The sequence below is a fragment of the Panthera leo genome, chromosome B1, assembly GCF_018350215.1.
Source record: "Panthera leo isolate Ple1 chromosome B1, P.leo_Ple1_pat1.1, whole genome shotgun sequence".
In the NCBI taxonomy this organism is placed as follows: Eukaryota; Metazoa; Chordata; class Mammalia; order Carnivora; family Felidae; genus Panthera; species Panthera leo.
The window spans coordinates 199,331,839-199,352,477 of NC_056682.1; the positions used below are offsets into that span (position 1 = coordinate 199,331,839).

General features: G+C 55.5%; 1 protein-coding gene and 1 long non-coding RNA gene across 13 annotated transcripts in view; one reads left to right on the plus strand and one right to left on the minus strand.

The window, feature by feature from the left end:
• The window catches only part of STK32B (serine/threonine kinase 32B), a 404,839-nt gene that overhangs the window by 370,706 nt on the left and 13,494 nt on the right, over positions 1-20,639 (plus strand). For 10 of the 12 annotated variants that reach the window (XR_006202037.1, XM_042936913.1, XM_042936916.1 and 7 more), the window contains 4 exons: positions 2,241-2,357; positions 4,250-4,375; positions 7,167-7,298; positions 8,011-8,075. Coding sequence is in view for 11 of the 12 variants with exons in the window: in XM_042936913.1 (XP_042792847.1) it covers positions 2,241-2,357; positions 4,250-4,375; positions 7,167-7,298; positions 8,011-8,075 (440 nt within the window). In the remaining variant the exon portion in view is untranslated. Of the gene's footprint in view, positions 1-2,240; positions 2,358-4,249; positions 4,376-7,166; positions 7,299-8,010; positions 8,076-14,104; positions 14,562-17,865; positions 18,431-20,639 lie in introns of those variants that run through there. The other 2 variants (XM_042936917.1, XM_042936914.1) reach the window with 2 other exon arrangements.
• Positions 17,327-20,639, minus strand: part of LOC122218631 — a 31,306-nt gene continuing 27,993 nt past the window's right edge. The window contains exons 4-5 of the long non-coding RNA XR_006202038.1: positions 17,711-17,904; positions 17,327-17,413 (exon numbers count right to left, since the gene is read on the minus strand). This is a non-coding gene — a long non-coding RNA (uncharacterized LOC122218631). The remainder of the gene's footprint in view (positions 17,414-17,710; positions 17,905-20,639) is intronic.

Genomic DNA, 20,639 nt, shown 5'->3' on the forward strand with positions numbered 1-20,639 from the left:
TAGAAATGCCACTTGCTTTCCGGAGTCAACACATCCTAAGGCCGGTGCGTGCGAACTAAGCTTCCATAGAATTCTTTACCCCAAGCAGATGGAATATCGATCTGAGTATTTGCCGATATCCTTGTAGAGGGAGCTGGGTTTCTCTACAGCCGTCCGAACGGACGAAGGCTGAACCTAAAGCCGCTGAGCGTATTCTGCGCACGGTGTTCCACGCTTAGCTGGGAACGTATTTAACTGCTGTGTTGGCCTCGTGGCTTGTCGGGGTTACCATTATTATTGGTCTGGCTCCCTCCAGAAGTGGAGAGAAGGACAGAGCTAGAGAGTGGCCGGCTTGGAGGTCGGGTGGCGAGGCAGATGGATCACGCTTGTCGCTGGCTGGTTCTCCGGTTGGGCACTCGGCATGGTGAGCTCTGGTGGCATCGAGGAAAGAGCGGCAAAGGAGATCCTGCATCTCTGTGGGACGCGGCAAGGTCCCCGTGCGTCTCGCAGCCTCAGTGTCCCGACTCCTAAGATGCGGAGGTGGGAGTGCTCCATCGCCTGAGGTCCTCCAGCCTCCAGCAGCTGGTTTTCCAGGTGCGGCTGGGACAGGGTGGGAGGCATGGTTTTCTCCAAAGGCAAAAAGATGGGAAGAAGCGATCCTGAACCGCCCAGAAACTGACATCTCCGCTCTCAGTTAATGCTCATTCCTGCGACTTCTAATCATGGTAGCCGTTATGGGGGCAAAGGTAGAGGCAGCCTCGGGAGGAAATTCTGAAACGTCCATTACTGGAACTATCCTCCACTTCCCATTAAATTGGAAGACAGTGTTTGAAGACATACGGTAAATAATGTTAGCACATCTAGGTAGCCGGCCTTTCTAGGCAGCCCCAGGTTTTGCTTTTGATCTACATGTTATAGGGCAAAAGGGAGAGTTCCCAGCTTGATTGGCAGATGAAGGAGGAGGCAGCCAGTCCGGAGGAGGTGCCCTTCTGGGTGGACACATCGCAAGTCACGGGCATGCTCCCGTGGGTAGGCGTGTTCCCCAGGGGAGCCCCGTTTGGTGAAGATAAAGACGTTCCAGGGAACGGTCATGCACCCAGGGCTCAGGACCCCCTCACCTTCTTGGCTGGCGGCTCCTAGTGGCAGCAGCCCCGTGGGAATTCAAGTTCCAAGGGATTGGAGCCCACGCCCTGTGAGCCCAGTACGGGCTCTGACCCACAGCCGGTCTCTAGTCAGTGTTTGTGGATGGACAGGCTCATCATGCCCGTCACTGGGCTCTGAGGTCTGCTGGATGGCCGGGGCCCACCTTCAAGGACCCCACCCCTACAGGAATCCCACAGCAGTCAGGTTCACGGGGACGGCGATGAGCTCCTTGCTCTCGGTTTGTCTAGTTGTTACACCACCCGTGCTCCGAAGTGACTGCCGATGCCAGCCCTGAGCCTTTGACCGTATGCAAACCTCAGAGCATCTTGGCCCGTGAAGCTGGGGGGAGGGTAAAGAAGGGGAGGGAATTGGGAGGGGGCCGAGGCAGAGGGAGTGAGCTGATGTTCAGACACTGTCCCAGCCATGTCCCCAGGGTCCCACTCAAGAAAGACTAACCAAGTTCCAGGTCTTGAGAGGTTCTTAGAAGCAACAAACTGCCCAGGGCAATGTTTGGAAAACAAGTCAGGAGGTTTAATGCTCTGCTGAGCTGGCCAGTTGGAGAACAGAGTTTTATGCCTCCTCACTGTCGGGGTGGTGCAGGGGGAGGGTGGTAGATAGAAGCCCTGCCTCCCCACATCCATCCACCCCACCAGACCCAGACCTGGGTGATTCCAGCCCACTCACTCCCAGCTGGTTCAGCCAGCGCAGGGAAAGGTGGAGGTGAGGCCCACCGGCAGGCAGGGATCTTGACCGGAGGTGAGGCTGGGAGTCCAGTGGATGATGAGAGCCACCCCACCCCCAAGCCTGGAGTCAGGACTCGGGAGTTAGGCTGTTGGATGCGGATCCTGCCTTTGTCACTTAGTGGCTATGTGACCTCGCTTTAACCTCCTGTGGCCATAACAGAGCACCCACATGCCGGGTTCGGGCACTACCCTACAGGTCTAATCCCTGTTGGCGCGTGGGTCTGGGCCACCTTCTCTGCCGTGAAAGAGGAACACCCACTGTTCCCTAAAGGGAAAGAATAAACCACCCCCTTGTAAATATACAGGTTTAACCATGTGGGCGGCGTCTTCCGGTTGGCCCTCTCTCTGATTCCCTCTCTGGTCCTTTGGTTGCAGAGACCGTATGAAATCCACTCGGCCACGCCCATTGATGAGATCCTCAACATGTTCAAGGTGGAGCGTGTCCACTACTCCTCCACGTGGTGCAAAGGCATGGTCGCCCTGCTGAAGAAGGTAAGGGGACAGCCCCCAGCCTGCCAGTCCCGGGGGGCTAAAGTCATTTAGTGCAGAAGCAGGCATCCCACCAAATTCTGGAAGGAGAGAGGAAACAGAATGCCAGCGGTGGAGTTGATCAAGTCAGTAGAGCCCTGACGCCACATCGTGAGCACGGGCACCCATCCAGTGAGTCGGAGAACCGCTATCCTGAATGGGGATCTCCCATGCGGCACTGGAGTGAAGTATCCGTTTAAAGTTTATGTATTTATTTGGGGTTTAAAAAAATTTTTTTTTAAATGTTTATTTATTTTTGAGCGAAAGAGAGAGTGTGAATGGGAGAGGGGCAGAGAGAGAGGGAGACACAGAATCTGAAGCAGGCTCCAGGCTCCGAGCTGTCAGCACAGAGCCCGACGCGGGGCTCGAACCCACAAACCGTGAGATCGTGACCTGAGCCGAAGTCGGACGCTCAATTGACTGAGCCACCCGGGCACCCCTATTTATTTATTTTGAAAAGAGAGAGAGAAAGAGAAAGAAAGAGAGACAGAGGGAGCACAAGCAGGGAAAGGACAGAGAGATAGGGAGAGAGAGACAGAGAGAGAGAATCCCAAGGAGGCCCTGTGCTGTAAGCGCAGAGCCCGACTTGGGGCTCGATCTCAGGAACCGTGAGACCACGACTTGAGCAAAAATCAACAGATTAATTGCTTACTGACTGAGCCACCCAGGCGCCCCTAGAGGCTCTGTTTAAATCTGCACCCATCGTTTGGGGCAGCCCCGAGGAGGAGGCTGCCACGACCAGCAGAGGTGACCCTGCCAGGTGCCCTCACACTGGTGTGACCACAGCCCACCGGCTGGGCGCAGCTGGGACATTTCTGCAGCGTTGGGGGCGGGGCGGGGCAGGCGGCAAGCCGGCAGTGGAGTTCCGACTTCCAGCTCCCACCTGTGGGCAGCCGGGTGCCAACCCCCCCCCCCCCCTTAGCACATGCCACGTCCTTACCAATCCCCTGGGGTCCCACCCTAATCGTGATCTGAAAGTGGAAGAATTGTGTGTCTTTGCTCTTCCTAATCTGAGAGGAGGAAACAGGCAGGCAGCCTCCCGCAGCCCACCGGAGTTCTTTGTGCAAGGCAAGCCGGAGTGTTTTTGGAAAAGCTGAAAGCCCCGCGTGGGTGCAAGGTCATACTCTGGGGCTGCTTTTTAGGTCGCACCACCCCTTAGTAGTAGAAACTCTATTTGAGGAGACACTAAAAATTATACCCTTGGCCACAAATGAGGCCACGCCATCAGGCCACAGAGGTCACCGCTTAGCCGTCCGGGGATAAATTTTATTACACTTTCGAACGTTCCACCACCAAGCTGACCCTCTCAAGATGAGGTGGCCAATTCTCCTTCTATTTAATTGGAAGCCTCTGCAGGCATCAATGAGCATGGGCTGTGAAGCTGTGATGGGGCGCCAGTCCTCGAGGACAGCGCGGTGGCTGAAATCCAGTCCCTGCCAAAGAGCCCCTTGCTGGGTGACCGTGAGGAAGCAGCCGGACCTCTCGGTTCCTCCCCGTCACTCAAAGAGGTGAGTGTAGGTGACGCTCCCGGCAAGAGCAACCCAGAGCACAGTGTTGATGGCACATGAAAAGCAGAAGCACCTTCAGGGCGCCTGGGGGCTCAGTCGGACATGACTTCTGCTCAGGTCATGATCTCAGAGTCAAGAGATCGAGCCCCAGGTTGGGCTCCGCACTGAGCGTGGAGCCTGCTTAAGATTCTCTCTCTCTCTCTCTCTCTCTCTCTCTCTCTCAAAAAAGGAAAAAAAGCAGAGGCACCTTCATTTTCCCAGGATTCCTACCTTCAGAGTCCCCGCTAACCTCAGCGGGGCGCACACCTCAAGCAAATGTGTTTAAGCACTTCTGCCTTCTGCCCGCAGCTCCTGACCAAGGACCCCGAGAGCCGTCTGTCCAGCCTTGGTGACGTCCAGAGCGCGCCCTACTTGGCCGACATGAACTGGGATGCGGTGTTCGAGAAGGCGCTGACACCCGGCTTTGTGCCCAGTGTGAGTGAGGGTCTCATCCCATGCCACGCCGTCCCTCTGCAGGGTCCCCTGCCCTGCTCTGAAGGAACACCCAGAAGCTGGTCCGGGAGGCCTCTGCCGGCCGTGGCCACAGGAGCGCCGGAACGTTCCCATTGCAGTGAGACTTAGTGTGGATTTGGACCTCATCTGCCAGGTTTCTCTCCTGGCAGAAGGTCTTTGTGGGCACGGAGTGTTCTTTGTTTTATGGAGTCACACCCACCGTGTGCGTCACCTACCCATTCACCCGGCCACCCACCGCCCGCCAGCCTGTACTCGCTGAGCACCTACGGACGCAGGCCGTGTGTGTGGCTCGAGGAGGTGACTGGAAAGAAAACACTCTTGGTGCCTGTTGTCAGGGGGCTTGCAGATGAGAGTAGGGCTCCTCAACTGTGCTGTTGGGCGCATTAGGGCCAGATGATTCTTTGTGGGGGGCGGGGGGTGTGGGGACCGTCCTGTGCATGCCTGGACTCCATCCACAGATATCGGTAGCATTCCTCGGCTGTGACACCAAAAACATCCCCAGACCTTGCGGGGCATCCCCTGGGGACAGCTGCCCCCCACCCCCTTGACAGCCAGCGGGCTAAGGGTTTGTGCAAAGAAAAAGCCAATAAACCTACAAAGGCACATTTAGTGACCCAGAGCTCGGTCCTGGAGGGACAGTGCGGGGTCTCGGCCGGGAGCACAGGCTGGAGACTTGGGTTCACTACCGCGTCTGTGACCTCGGGTGTGCTCGGGAGTGGGGTTCTTCACCTAAAATGAGGAGACGAGAGGGATCCATCCCACGCTTGGGCGGAGTAAATGCCAAGAGGCCTCCAAAGGCTCGGAGCAGCGAGCCCTCGGTCCACACCGCCCTCGGAACCGCTATTTTATTAACAGATCCGCCGGGATTCTGGTCTCGGCTCCCTCGGTTGGCTCCCTCAGAATGTTCGCTCTGGATGTGCCAGAGAAATACGCTGGCATCCTTGGTGGTCCCCTTCCGCCATGCTCAGGCCAGGTGGATGAAACCCAGGGATCTTGATGTGGTCCTTTATACGGAGCACAGATTGCCTCAAACAGCCTCCCTGTTGCCACGTGAGCCGTCCCCAAGGCTGGGCGCAGGATGCCCGGGTGACCCTCGGGGCCAATGCCTGCGATCGCCTGTCAGCCTTTGTAGACCTCACCTGCTGCCCTTCCCCAGCCGCACACAAGCACGGTCGTGCACACTCACCTACTCACATGCACGTTTACACTCGCGCATACTCACATGCACCCTCGCACCCATGCACACTCACACTCGCACACACTCGTGCAAATCTCATACTCATGCACGCTCACACTCGTGCGCACTCACGTCCACACAATCACAGGCAGAGGACCCTGCTTCAGCCACACCCAGACGCCTGTGGTTGTCCCCTCTGGCCACACTGTTTCGTAGCTGTGAACCTGTGCTCACGCTGCTTCCTCCTCTTGGGGGGACAGGGGCTCCTCTCCTTGTCCCCCCGGCAGTCTCCTGTCCCTCCTTCCAGACAGCATCAAACCCAGGGACTGGCTCATTTGAGGGTCTCAGGAACTGCCTTCTGGAAGAGAGAAAAACTGCAGCATTGTCTCCGATGGGACATCCCCCAGGCCAGTCCCCCCACCCCCCACCCCCCCCCCCACTTACCTGGAGTGAATCGCAGCCTCCCTGGTCCTGCACTACACAGAGGCCTGTCTACGCTGGCCACTAATATCATTCTATTACAGTGACTCTGCCGTCCCCCGAGAGCTTCAGAGGGCAGGGCCCACTTGCCTCGGCTGGCCTCTGCCTGAGACACACTCCAGAGCAATGGGTGGCCCTAGAAGGCACTAGAAGCTCTCAACGTGTCATTGTCTTAAGTGAATGAGTGATCATAATCCTCCAGGACTCAGTGTGCTGTGTGTTCCAGGCACCGGCCTAAAGTTTCGCAAGCATTATCTCATACAGACTCCGTAACAGGGGAGTGGTCTTGCTAGAAGTATTCTCATGTTGAGGAACTTACCCACGTTTACTCAGTGAGAAATTAACCTCAGGGATCTGTATCCAGAGCCTGCATTAGAATGAATGAATGAATGAATGAATGAATGAATGAATGAACGAACGGATGGCAGATAAATCAGGCCAGGAAAGACTTGGGCCTAAAATCCGAGTGGGTTTTTGGGGAGAAGTCCCTGTGCACCTCCAGACTGTGGATGATATAACCACTAGGCTGTATTGCCTGACGGGACTGGCGTCCTGAGCGACAGCCACCAGCTGGATCTTGGGTCCACGGCCCAGAAGTCAGGGGCACAAAACTCCTCCTGACCCAAGTGGGCGGAGCCCCTCCTGGCTCCAGTGGAGGGGCAGGAGGGAGCCAGCTTGGGGAATTGGGGAGATATGGGCCAGAAATAGCATTTTAAAATTAAATTATTAAAAATTATATTTATAGAAGAGGTAGTCCTGACATGAAGATGTGTGTGTGATAAGTGAATACCATCAGATTGGGAGACTGAACTGGGCCCTGGCAAAACACGAAGCTTCGTGGGAAGGAGGCTGAGGAGGAGTGTGGATGTTAACAGGGCCGGGGGAGGAGACACGGGGATAAATGAACCATGTCTGCCGCGAGAAGGTGTCGCTTCTCTTCCCCAGAAATAAAACGGAAGCGGTGCACCCCACAGTGGTAGTTAGCCATTACTTATTGAATGAACAATCGATTGAATGAACGAATGAATGAATGAACACAATCCGGTGGTGGGTGCAACCAAGACAGACCGTGTTTGCTTTTCCGCTTGCTCTCAGAAGGGGAGATTGAATTGTGACCCCACATTTGAACTTGAAGAAATGATCCTTGAATCCAGGCCACTTCACAAAAAGAAGAAGAGGCTGGCAAAGAACAGGTCCAAAGACGGCACAAAGGACAGCTGTCCTCTGGTGAGCGGACCCCCCGGGGGCAGGAATCGCAGGGTCCAGGGAGCCTAAAGGAGGGAGGGGCTGCTGTTTAGCCTAACGGAGGCAACTCACTTCGCCTCTCCAGATACCTCCATTTGCAGTCACTAAGATGCCTCCGCGATTGGGTGGCTTTTCATAGCACAAAACGGAAAGATCGGGCGCCTGGGTGGCTCAGTCGGTCATGCGTCCAACTTCAGCTCAGGTCTTGACCTCACGGTTGGTGGGCTCGAGCCCCGCGTCGGGCTCTGTGCTGACAGCTCAGCATCTAGGGCACCAGGAATAGCGCCCCTGTGAGCACAGAGCTGTCTGGCATCTGGTCAAAGAGGATGGGCACCTTGGCAGGACGTTCTTGAGATTCTCTGCTCCGCCCGCCATCCGGCTTCTTCATCAGGTCTCATGAGCATTCAAGCGATTAGGAAGCCACTTCATGAGTTTCCACCCATATTCCATTCTAACGTGACTTTCAGGTTGGATGTAATGGCTGCAGACTGAGGTCGAGACGAACATCCTCATCGACCGGGTTCCCTTTGGCACAGCGGCCCATACAGTCAGGGCCCCTCCAGGCACGTCGCTCGTGCCCCGCCCCCGGCATCTGCAGCCCCATTGAGGTCAAGCTCTGGTCGTCACGGCCTTTGTCGTGTGGCTCCCTGGATGGTGCCCTGTCATTTACTCTCACCTCTCTGCTCTTTGACAGAACGGACACCTGCAGCAGTGCTTGGAGACCGTGCGGAAGGAATTCATCATATTCAACAGAGAGAAGTAAGTCCCCCTCCGGCAGCTGCTGGGCAGAGCCCTCCCAGATGGCACGAGGGCTCCCCGGAAAACGGTGGTCCCTGGAGCCCAGCAAAGCCAGCCACGGTGCTGGAAGGGAAGCAGCAGGTGGCCCCGAGTTCCAATCCCGCCTCCGCCGTGCGAGCCAGGCGCCAACTTCACCTGTCTGGGCCCCGGGGTCTTCGCGGGAAGTGGGGGGGGGGGGGAGCGCGCTGAGCTGGCGCACAGGGAGGCTGGGGCGGAGGGCGCAGGCTCTCCGACGGTTCGGTGCCCGAGCTCTGGATGGAAATCGCCCCGGCCCGCCACCTCCAGAGTAACCTGAGGCGAGTCTACACCTCACTGAGCCTCATCGTCAGCACTGACAAAATGGAAATGCCTCCTTTGCGGTGTGGTTGTTGGCAGATTAGATGAGGTTGTGGATACGATGCCTGACAAGGTCGGGGTCCTCATGCAAAGATTACCGTTACCGTTATTATTCAGTGGGGTGAGCTGGTGTGGGCCGGACGGGGACTCTGGCATCACGGGCTGGCGGGAGTCAGGACGACACTAGGTTAGGAGGGGCTCGGGTGGGTTCTGAGCTGGCAGTCTGACCGGGGCCAGTCAGCAAAGGACGCAGACGGCTCAGGCTCGATCCCAGCAGGATGCTGTCAGGAGCTCATCCAACTGGGACTGATTAAAGCAGGATTTGGGCAGGAGTGGGCTCGTGGGGTGGGGACTGAAGCCCCACACGTGGGACTGGACGCAGACCCGTTCCATGTGACCGACACCGAACGAGGCGTTGGGCTTGCAGAGCCTAAGGGACGCGCTTCCCACGCTCCAGGAGAGCCAGGTGGGGAAGTGCCAGCTTGAGCCCTGGACATCACAGGACGGCGCCACGTTTGCTCCCAGCAGGTGACAGCAGCAGGAATGTGTGCCAGAGGGCAGCCCAGGCAGTGGCTCTCACACCAGGTGCCAGGCTCAGCTTCCCAAGCTGCCATGCCCCACTGAGTCCTGAGGCAGGGGGGAGGGGAAGGGCATGGGGCCCCAGGAGTGAGGACGGTACACAGAAAGGCAAAACGGAGGGACACAGCTGGTGAAGAAGTTTGATCTCCCGGGACGTCACGGTGTTGGTGGAAGGTGAGGGACTCCGTCCAGGATTGCGTGGGTTCCGGCCAGTGGGCCGCTGGGCAGGGCAGGGCCCCATCCTGCATGGGGCACTGGGACGGCCGAAGGAGCAGCAACCCGACATTTGTCCCGGGCGGCCACAGCTCTCCGACTCGCGGCCGGGTGCCCAGGTCGGCCCAGGCGGGCACGCCAGGCCAGAAGAGCAGGCCTCGCCACTGGGGGCCCATGTCTGTCCAGTCCCCCTGTTCTTGCCGGCAGGACGAGAAGGGCCTCTGTGACCACAGTCCGTCAGACCCGGGGAAGGTGGCAGCCGATGGGTGGGTGCTTTCTGAGCTCACCACCCTTTCCCTGCAGTCCTGCCGCCTCCGGGGCTCAGGGTCCCTTCCCCGGCCTAGAACTCTGGCCCCAGGAACTTCTGCTCACACCAGCTCGGGCACATTGGACCGGGGCTCCAGGCAGACTCGTTCTGGACCCTTCCTCCACTCAAGCATGGACTGAGGCGTCCTCAGAGAGCACCCGATGGCAGACGTGAGCCTGTGAAAAGGCTGAGCGGTGACGGACCCGAACAGGCAGCCATGGCGGCCGCACTGTCCCGTGTGCCGGGAGACGCTTCATCTGGAATCCAAGGAACCCAGATCATTTCCTTTTAAATGAACATGAAAACGAGATACCCCTCCTTGGGTTATTTACGGGTCGCATCTGGCTGCTCTTAGCAGAACCACCACCCTATAGTGGCTCTGACCAGTAAGATGTTCTTTCTCACGGGGAAAAGTGAATTGATGGGGGAAGTCGCCCGGCCATGCAGAAGACCCCTCAGAGATTTGTGGTCATGCATTTAAAGGGAGGCTGGCGCGGCTGACAGGAGTTGGCAAAGCAAAGAGAGAGAACAGAGTCGTTTTCCAGACGGGGCGGGGGGGGGGGGGGGGGGGGGGGGGGGGTGGGGGGGGCGGATGGGCATGTGCAGAAGCAGGAGACAGGAAAGTAGACGGCTGGCCTCAGGGGTGGCTGCATCCCTGCCTCCCTGCTCACCTGGGCTGCCCACCCTCTCCCTCCCCAGGCCCCGAAGGCTCTGCCAGGCTAGCTCCCACCTGCCATGTGCAAGTATCCAGATGAAGGGCCCGGCTGCGTACCCCGGGATGCTGTCTGAGCACCGCGTGGGCCCCTCCGGGTCCAGCCGCATCCCTGCTCCACGATGAACGTGGGAAGGGGACCACGTGGCATCCACCGCCACCCTCTCTGCTGCAGTTTCTCGTCTGTACAATGTCTCCGTTGGCGAGCGCGGGGTGCCCCAAACCAAGAGTTTTCCTTCTAAACCAAGAGAAAAAAATGGGACCTGTCTGTCGCCCACCCCCTTCTGCAACCCCGTGTTTAAAGCACCTGCCATGTCGGCACATAGGACCTTCCTATCTGACATCAGCCAGTGGCCAGTGGCCTGACTGGGTAGGGGACCCGGAGATGCTGAGCCAGGCTCCCCGTCACACTCCCTGGGGCCTCGCCGACCCCGGCAGCCTCCAGCGGCTAGCGGCTGTCGCTTTCCTTGTCGGCAGACCAGGCCATCCGCTCACAGCACACTGGGCCAGGCTGCCGCTGTGCAGAGGGCTGCAGAGGGAATCAGCAGGGAGCGCGTGGTCACATCACAATCTCCCGGTTGGGGGGGTCGGTGAAGCATCTGACTTGGGCTCAGGTCCTGATCTCATGGTTTGTGCGTGCGAGCCCTGCGTCGGGCTCTGTGCTGACAGCTCAGGGCCTGGAGCCTGCTTCTGTGTCTCCCTCTCTCTCTGCCCCTCCTCTGCTCATGCTCTTTCTCTCAAAAATAAATAAACATTAAAAAATTTTTTTAAAAAAGTCCCCCAGTCGGGGGTAGGGGGTATTAGCATGTAGGGTTGCCACACCTGTTATGTGTTGAATTGCACCCCGCAAAAAGATATGTTGGAGTTCTAGCCCCAGTATCCTAGAACGTGGCCTCATTTGGACCTAGGGTTGTTGCAGATGTGGTCAGCTGAGATGAGGTCATGTCAGAGTAAGGGGCCCATCATCCAATAGGACGGGTGTCCTGATAAGACGAGGCGCAGACACAGGGAGAAGGGCACAAAGTTCGCCAGCAGCCTCCAGAAGCCAGGGGAGGGGCCCGGACCAGACGCTCCCCACAGACGCTGGCGATGTGTTACAGCTGCCGTAGGGAACGGATACAGTGCCCTCTGAGCCAGAAGCTGAGAGAATAGGCCTGGCGATCTGCGTTTTAACATGTTCTGGGTGTCATGCTGATCCGTACTTTGAGAACTTCTGCTGAGAGAGACCAAGCGTGCCCAGACTGGGCCTCTTCTGGTTGGTTCTGAGCTGGCCACAAGAATCCCGATCTAAAACTGCAGACCTTCCCAGCCGTCTGTCTCCCTTGCTCTGGGGTTGGTGACCTGCATCTCCGAGCCCTCACGGGCTTAAGGGCGCTCCCGGGGGCCTCACCCCTGCACGGCTGCCTGGTGTGTGACGTGTGCTTCGTCAGCTAGAACGAGCTCTTGAGCAGAGAAAAGTTCCCCTGCCCCCATGCGATGAGGAAGCTGTCCTCAGCAGGCAGCACCCGGGGGCATCGGCCAGCTCCTGGAGGAGATTCGCACTCAGTCCTTTAACAGATGTGCCCTCATCTCGGCCTGGACCCTGAGACACCAAAGTGGATCCGGCGGGACCTGTGTCCTTGCCTGCTCGTAGCTAGCACAGGCCACCGTGGGGATGCGGAGGACATGCCCCTGGGCCTGACCGCTCCGGGCCTCAGTTTCTAAAGAGAGGGCAAAATTCAAATTAGCACTGCCTAATATTCTAGAAACACAACTTTATTGCTGAGCTGAGACCTCGACTGGCAAGAGGCCGCCAAGCCAGGTGGAGCATCTGTTTCAGGGACTGGTCCAGGGATGCGAAGGCCTGGGCAGCTGAGGCTTCCATTAGTTTGAGAAATGGCGCCGCGGGTCCTGTCCTCCTATTTCTGGCCAGAGATTCGAGCGCAGTCTTTCCAGAAGGTCTTTTCAATAGCATTTGGCGGAGGTTTGCAGAATAAGGAGCCCCTGGTGAGAAAGGAGTTTCAGGAGCTGAATTGCCTATCTGTGTCATCTTGTAAAGAAATCAGCATTTTAAAAATCACATTAAAGCCACGTCTGGAGGCCCTAAAAATGTTGTATTTGAAAGATGTGGGCTACTGCATGTGTGGTACTTATTAATACTGTTAACGATGGTCAGTGACGTTGGTGTAGGACTTTATGGTTTCAGATCATGTTCCTTTAATCCAGATTTGTCAGCCTCGGCCCTGTCAACGTCTGATGACTACGGACGTCAGTTGTTTGATGTGGGGACTGCCCTGCCAGCTTTCGTGGCCTCTGCCCATTAGACACCAGTAGCACGACCAAAACTGACCCCAGACACGGGCTGATGTTCCCCAGCAGACCAGTTGCCCCCAGTTGGGGGTCACTGCTTACTCCTTACTTGCCACCCTTTTCCTGAGGGGCATATTAGCGTTCCCAACGTCTGCAGCTCTGAACTGGGATAGGAAGGATTTGAAATCTGATCTTCCAACCTCAGATCCTGGGCTCTTTCTGCTGCGTGTGTGTTCATCCAGCTGTCCGGGAGAGGTTTACTCAGCATCTCCCGGGGGTTGGATACAAGCGGGCATAGCCGGGAGCAAGGCCCTGTTCTCGTGGGGCTCACGCTCGGGTGGATTGAGGACCTGAAGGGAGGGGGTACTTTCCCTAAGTGGCGTCTTTGAGGCGGGCCTCCAGCGCGTCCAGGCGGTGCAGCGGCTCGCGTGTAGCGACACCTTTTTATTGGGCACCTGCCCCATGCGATGCAGTCAGTACGTCCATCCTGTGGGCCAGGCGCTTTTACTCCCCCATGTAACAGGGGAAGAGGGGCAGACGAAACGTGAGTTGAGGGCACATGACTAGGAGGGCTGCGGTTCCATGGAGGTAATCAGGCTCCAGGGTCCAAGCACTAGATCGAAATGCAAGACGGTCCATCGCCCTGCACATTTACTGTGGAACAAGGAGTCTCCACTGGCTCTGTAGATGGCATCTGTTGGTGAATCCGGACACGTTCCAGGTGCAAAATGGTACAAGTTAACGTGACAGCAGTCTGTCCTGCTTCCCCATCCTGAGAAAACACAATAGCGAGCCGCTGCAGGCTCGGCTGAGGACCAGCCGAACGTGGGAGGCCTGGAACAATGACAGATGAATAATCAAAACATGATTAAAGTTTGGTGACCTCATCTTCCCCGGGGAGGGGGGGGGGCTCCCTGGAGACCCCAGGCAGTGAGATAGGGACCCTCTATTGCGGCCTGGAACTGCTGGGGGAATGGAGGTTAAGCAGCGTGAAGTTACGATTCACTTCAGGCTTGGGAACTGGGTGAACGGGGCAGGCCCTGGTCCTGCTGCCCTCGGGGCTGTGAGCAGGGGGGGCAAGTGGGGTGGGGCGGGTCCCAGCCTCTCTGCCCCTCGGCCTCCGCATCAAGGGCTGGCCTTGACTTTACAAGGTCCGTGCCATTTGCAGAGGACTTTGACTCCCCTCTGACCTCTTCCCCGTGGGGAAGGCAGGAAAAGGTTATATCTGCGTCTCGTGGATGAATCAGTAAAGGAGGAACCTTCACCTTCACCACTGGCATGTCCTCCACCCCCTTTGCTAGGAAGAGGTGAACTTCAAGGACCCCGCCTTCCGAAATCAAGGCCAGTGCATTTTGGTTCTCTCTAGTCTTTGGTCCAGTCTGTGTGGCCCCAACGTCATTTATAGGTGAGCACAGCCAGGACAGGGAGCCAACAAAGAGCTGAGAGCACCTCCTTTCTAAACTGTGGGGTGGCGGGAGCACCCCCAGCCCTCTGCTCATTCCGTTCTCATCACGGCTCCATTCATAGGATTGTTTTTTTCCTACCATTTCACAGTCAGAGAAACCGATTAAAGCCTAACTCTGACTGTCGTGGCATCTCTGAATCTCAGAAGAGTCCTGAGGCTTTACTGCCCACTGAGGCAGAGAAGAAGAGCACGGACGACTGTGGTGGGTGAGGCCAGGCTTTCTGGGATCGCTGCTCCGTGAAACAAGGTGGCGCCGTTCCAAAGCCCAGGAAGATGGTCAGGGAAGATCAGCTCAGCGACCTGGAACAGCAGGAGGAATTTCAGCCACAATTGAAGGGGGCCCGCAGGTGCTTGGATTGCAGAATCCTGACAGTTGCATGAAAACTCTGGATCAGGAAATCACACGGGAGGCGGGGCCCTCTGCCAAATCCTTTAAGAGAAACTGAAGCCTGGTTTAAAAAAGGGCTGCTGATCCTGGGGCATGTGGGTGATGCAGTCCATTAAGCGTCTGACTCTTGATCTTGGCTCAGGTCATGATTTCACTGTTCGTGGGTTCAAGCCCCGGGTCGGGCTCTGTGCTGATGGTGGGGAGCCTGCTTGGGATTCTCTCCCTTTTTCTCTCTGCCCCTGCCCCACTTGTGCTATCTCTCTCTCTCTCTTTCTCTCTCCAAAATAAATAAACATTTAAAAAAAATTTTAAGGGCTACTGATCCTGACACATTCACCCCCCAGTGAAAGACCCCGGAAAATACAGCATGGCAGGTTTCCAGTGGGCCAAGAGGCAACACACGGTCCCTCACAAATAGCTGAGTCCATACAGCCCTGTTTCTCTTAGAAGCACATGCTGTCACTGGTCTGCTCAGACGTCAATTATTTAAAGTCCCGTCTTCTTTCACCTGCAATTAGTTCTCCAGAGTAAAATATGCCCATTTTGTTTTATAGGCCTTATTAAGTCCTTTGTGAAAGGAGGCTGTGTATGAATTTGAAAATTAGAAACAGGGATCTAATGGTCTGTTTTGAAGTAAATACCGTTGTTGTTTTAATCCTGGTCTAATTCTCTCTCTGTGCCATCTAAGAATCTCATTGCCAGCCGATTAAATGAAAGAATACTATCGCTTTGTGAATATATTGAAAACCTGTTATATGCCATGCGCTGGGCTTGGTACAGTTACATTTCATCTGAAATAAATCCTCACCATAACCTTGATTTGTAAATATTGACATGTAGAGAGAAGGAGTCAGGTGCCTGAAGCCAGCAGTCAGTGTTTTTGCAGAGTTGGGATCCCACATAGTCCAGAGTTTCTCAAGCTCGTATTCTTTCCACTGACTCTTACCTTTAACTGTTTTAAATGTCAGAACTTTAATTAAAATATCCAAGGGAAGCAAACAAATGGTGTCACTCAGAATGTATGTAAAAAACAGAATACAATGGAGGAGGGCACCTGTTGGGATGAGCACTGGGTATTGTATGGAAACCAATTTGACAATAAATTGCATATTCAGAAAAATAATAAATAAATAATAAATAAATAAATAAAAACAGAATACAAACAGTAAGATGGTCTGAAATAAGTGCTTAGAGGCAATTGGCAACTTCTCTGCGGGTCCTTAATGTTAATGCCCTCGGCTTTCTCTAGCTCTGGGCCGCCCCCAGAATCCTTATGAAAAATCCTCATGTTTTCCGCCTGAAATGGCTCTTTTGTTGGTTGCCTTGTGTCCCCCAAAGGGATATGATGAACTCCTAACTGCCCCCCACCCAGTACTGTATTTGGAAATAGGGTCTTTGCAGAAGTAATCAAGTTAAGATGATGTCAAACTGGACTAGGTATATCCAATGACAGGTCTCTCTAAGGAGAGGGACATTTGAAGACAGAAGTGGCCACAATCTGAGGGATGCCAGGGATCGCTGGCAAACACTGGAAGCCCGAAGACACAAGGAAGGATTTACCCCAGGCCCCTGCGGACACCTCGGTGTTAGACGTCTGGTCTCCGGAACTTTGAGGGAATATATTTCACGCAGTTGCTGGTACATCACCAGGGAGCCGTGAGGAGCATACACACCTGCCAGGGACCAGTGAAGGCTCCGTGCCCGGCAGTCATTAACCCTTGATTCCTCCCAAATTTTAACCAAAATGTTAAGCGTGCCTATTAGTCTCAGAAAGGTTATTTTACAAAGAGTGCAAACTAAAAAGTGTAGTGACTTCTGAAGTATGGACGTTTGACATGTAAATGAATTAGTGATATTTTAATACATTTAATAACCATACACATATGTGCCGTTGCTTCCCCTGGAAGACTTGTGGCCCTGGGAGGTCACAAAGACAGACACCAGCATAAATGGTGAATTCTCTTGAGGCCCTCATGGCTGCTAGGGTTGGAGATAAAAAAGCAAATGGCTTAGGTGAAATGGGACTCTCGCTCGTTCCTCCTTCCAGGGAGTCCTGCTTCTCTGTACATTGAGGTCATTTTCTTTTACGGTAAACCCGTTCTTCCCACACAGTGGAAGACACAGTGCGGAGACCTCGAGCCTCCCACCTCTACCACCAGACCCAGGAAAGCAGACAAGAGAGGAAGCCGAAGGAAAGTCACCAAGGAGAAAGCTTGCTGCATCTCAAACGCAAGAATCCCAGGAAATGGCTCTGATTGGCCCCACTTGGGTCAGGTGACATTCCCTGGACCAATCAAGTCTGGCCACTGGAGGAGGATTCTGATTGGCACTGCTTGCATCAAGTGCCTGCCCTTACCCCTTCATAGCTAAGAGGAGGAAGGTAAGGTCTATAAAAAGGCATCGGCTCCTGTCTCGGCCGAGTCGTGCGAAGGCAAAACAAAGGCAGTGCTCTCCACTTGGAAAATGGATTGATAGGGTGGAGTTAACTGAGGCTGGCAGAGGAGAGGAGTGGCGGATATTGAGGGCTAGGGCAGATTAACAAAGAAAGGGCAGGTGATCCCCCTTGACTTCCCATCTGACGTCCTCTTCCTCTGGGAAGGTGGAAACATGGCGACCGTGCATGGATGGGGGTGGGGAGGATAAGCGGACAGACGGGGCTGACGGCCCAGGCAGGCACGGAGGTGAGCGGCCCCAAAGTGTACCCCTCCCTCGGGCCCCTCAACTGTCAAAGAGTTCATTCCTGTCTGGAGCCACAGGGTTTCCCCATGGCAACTCTCTGCAACCCAGAACCAGACTGAGGCCATTATTCACCAACAGACCAGTGGCTGGACCTCCAGATCCCCTCTCTGAGCCTACACCGCATCTCGGTGGCTCATAAGGGAGGGTTTGTTTCTTATCTGCACCGAATGTCTATGGCAGGTCGGGGCGGGGGGGGGGGGGGGGGGGTGGGGGTGCTCCTCCCACAGCGCCATCACCCTCCTTACCCAGGACCCAGCCAGCAGCAGCATCGCTGGAGCATCACAGTGACAGAGGAAAGAGACTCTGAGGGTCTGGCAACAGCACTGCTCCAGTCTGTTGGTGGCACTTTCTACTCGCACTCATTGGCCAGAATGAGTCACACAGCCCGCCCAGCCCCGGGAGCCCCGAAGCGACATCCTGCCAGGCGCCTGGAAGCGGGCAGATCAGAACGTTTGGTGACTGTCCATCCACTAGGCTGCTGGCCCAGGCCTTTCTTGTGCACCCGAGCCAGTGGGGACCCAGGAAGTCTCTCCCGTCAGCCTGCTCAGACACAAAAGATCAACCTCACCTCTAGACCCAGAGAGGAATCTGCTCGGGCAGGAAGCAGCACGGGGCTGGGAAGGCGGGAAGAGCGGGGTCCTTCACTGGAGTCTGGGCTCAGGTCTGAAAAGCATGTGACCTACCACCAGCTGCTATATCTTGACGGCCCTTTCTCCTCACCAGGGGTGCTGTTGGTTCTTCTCCAGAAGGTGGACGCAGGCACTAAATGAGGAGGTGTCGAATGAGAACGCACACCCGATACATCTCAATCCCCGTCACTCCCACGGGATGGCTGTCCCTGCTGTTTGCCCCAAGCCGATCTACTTGCAAAAGGGTGGAGAGAGGGGGAGGATAGTAAGACAATCCGCTCCACTTTGCTATCTCACACCCTTGGTGCACACCCTACGTTTGCTTCAGGCAGCGGCAGATAAAACAGAATTGTAACGCTTCTGGCCAAAGGCTGTTATTGAATGTGTGAGATAAGAATTGCATAGAAGGCTGTCTTCCCAGGAAGTGATGAGGTTTCAAAGTAGAACAGCCAGTTCCGCTGAGTTTTTACCGAAGGAAGAGACACCTTGCAGAGACCGCAAAGCTGTTTTTTCAGCCCGAATCCCAGAGGAAATACTCCCAGGAGACTAATTTGAAAAGGCCCCTCTGTATGTCCCACCGCTCACACAGTGCGGCGGATTGGGGCTACACGGAAGCCACCGCGTTTCCTCCTGGACACTGGAAGAAGGGGGAAGAGGGGACACGGCCACCTCAGCTGGAACAGTGACCTTCTAGTGTTCCCAGCTGCTCAAGGAGACGGTGCAGGGAGCCCCTGGGGAACAGATACCCCAGCTTGACTCCCCCTGCTCCTGATCTCTGCAGGCCCCCCTCCCTTGGCTAAGGTCGCTGAAGCCAAGGGCGTGGGAGCCTTCGATAAGCACCACCCCCACCAGATTCCTAGGCTGCAGATTCCCAGGCTCCCAGCTGGGTTGAGTGGATCTGGGGGACAACGGGAGATGGTCAGCCCCGGGGGCTCCTAAGAATTGAAGACAGAGAAGAATTCCAGAGAGCGCACCAACGGTCAAAGGAGAGCAGCTGGCATACAGCAGATTTGTCTCGGTTCTAGGTCGGAGAAGGTTCTAAGGGTCTGAGCTATTTCCCCGTGTGGGAAATCTCAGGCAGGGCGAGCAGCAGGGTCCTTCCCAGAGTGGACTCTGCCAGGGATGCCAGAGAAGGGATTCTTGCAGAGTACACGCCAGTGACTATCTTCCTTTCCACATCCACCTCCCAACCCCACCCGATAACCTTTGTTCGGTCTGGCATGGGCTCTTCCAGAACTTCCCTGAACTTCAACTCTGGTTTTCATGAACCACAGAGAGGCAATATACATAACAGCTAAGAGCACAGGTCCTGGAGTCAGACTCACTGGGTCTGAATACTGATCCCTGCTAGCCTTGTGACCTTGGGCCTCATGCCAGGGCACCAGTGTCCTCATCTGAAAAATGGGATGTAAATGCCAACTTCCTAGGGTGGTTGTTAGGACAAGTGAGTTCACACGTGTTAAGTACTTAACGGCCTCTGCTACTGTTATGCCCAGAATTCGTGATCCCCAAAGACCACTAGGGAGCCGAGTCCGATGCAAAAGCAAAAGAACCTTTATTCGAGCTAGCTCGAGCTCAATCCCCTACCTGCACCGACGCAGCGGTGAGATACCAGGGAGAGAGAGCGAGTTTCAAAAGGACAAAGGTTTTATTGGGGCCCAGGGGCAGTTGGTGAGGTAACGGCTGTGGCCTCAGCCGATTGGCTGGGGAAGGGTCCGAGTCCTGTTAGACAGGTGAGGGGGGGGTTACTCAAGGGGAGGAGGTGTGGTCAAGGTGAAGGACACAGAACAAGATGGAGTCGGCCGGCGTAGGCCCGCCCTTTCATTCCCCCCTTGTCATGTAACTTACGGACCCAATCATGGGACCGGCTGCATTTATGGTGACAAGGGGAACAGTTTGGAAGTTTACGCTAAGTTCTGGGAAGCATGTGTCCCTGGGGTGGCTCTGGGAGGTCTAATTAAGTATTGTCCCTGAGCTGGTATCTATGATCTGCCAGGTGATGTTTTGGGGGGTGTGGGGACTCCCGGTAGCATGAGCAATGACAAGCAGAGTTAACAGAGTTACCAATATTAGGTGGGTCGAATGTGCTGTAGCTTGAGCTTGAGCTTGAGCGGGTTGTGTTGGTCCCGACTGATGGCCCATCGCGTGACGAAGTCCTTCCGGATCGAGGAGGGGTCCGCTGGCTGAACGTGGGTGTGATGGACCCAGGTCGCGATGCCGTCTACTTTGAGAGCGGTGGGGGTTGTCAGCACTACAATGTAGGGTCCCTTCCAGCGCGGCTCGAGAGTCTCTCGGTGGTGCCTCTTGACATAGACCCAGTCTCCCGGCTTGTACTGATGAGGTGTCGGGGTCGGGCCAGCCTCGTAGATGGCACGGAGGCGCGGCCAAATATCCTCGTGCGCCCTCTGGAGCCCTCTCAAGGAAAGAAAAAGTTCTTGATCTTTAAACTCTGCAAGAAGTTCAGCTCGAAGGCTGGGAATAACAGGGGGTGGCCTGCCAAACATGATCTCGTAGGGAGTAAAACCCAGAGTGTAAGGAGTGTTTCTAACCCGGTAAAGGGCGTACGGTAGGAGAGTCACCCAGTCCCCGCCAGTCTCCATGGTTAATTTGGTAAGGGTCTCTTTTAGGGTTCTATTCATTCTTTCTACCTGTCCTGAGCTCTGGGGCCTATAAGCACAATGTAATTTCCAGTTTGCCCCCACCGCCTTGGCTACTGCCTGTGTTACCTGAGAGATAAAAGCTGGTCCATTGTCTGATCCTACCATGGCAGGAAAACCATACCTGGGTAAGATGTCTTCTAGTAGCTTCTTAGCCACCGTCTGAGCCGTTTCATGCTTGGTTGGGTATGCCTCCACCCAGCCAGAGAAG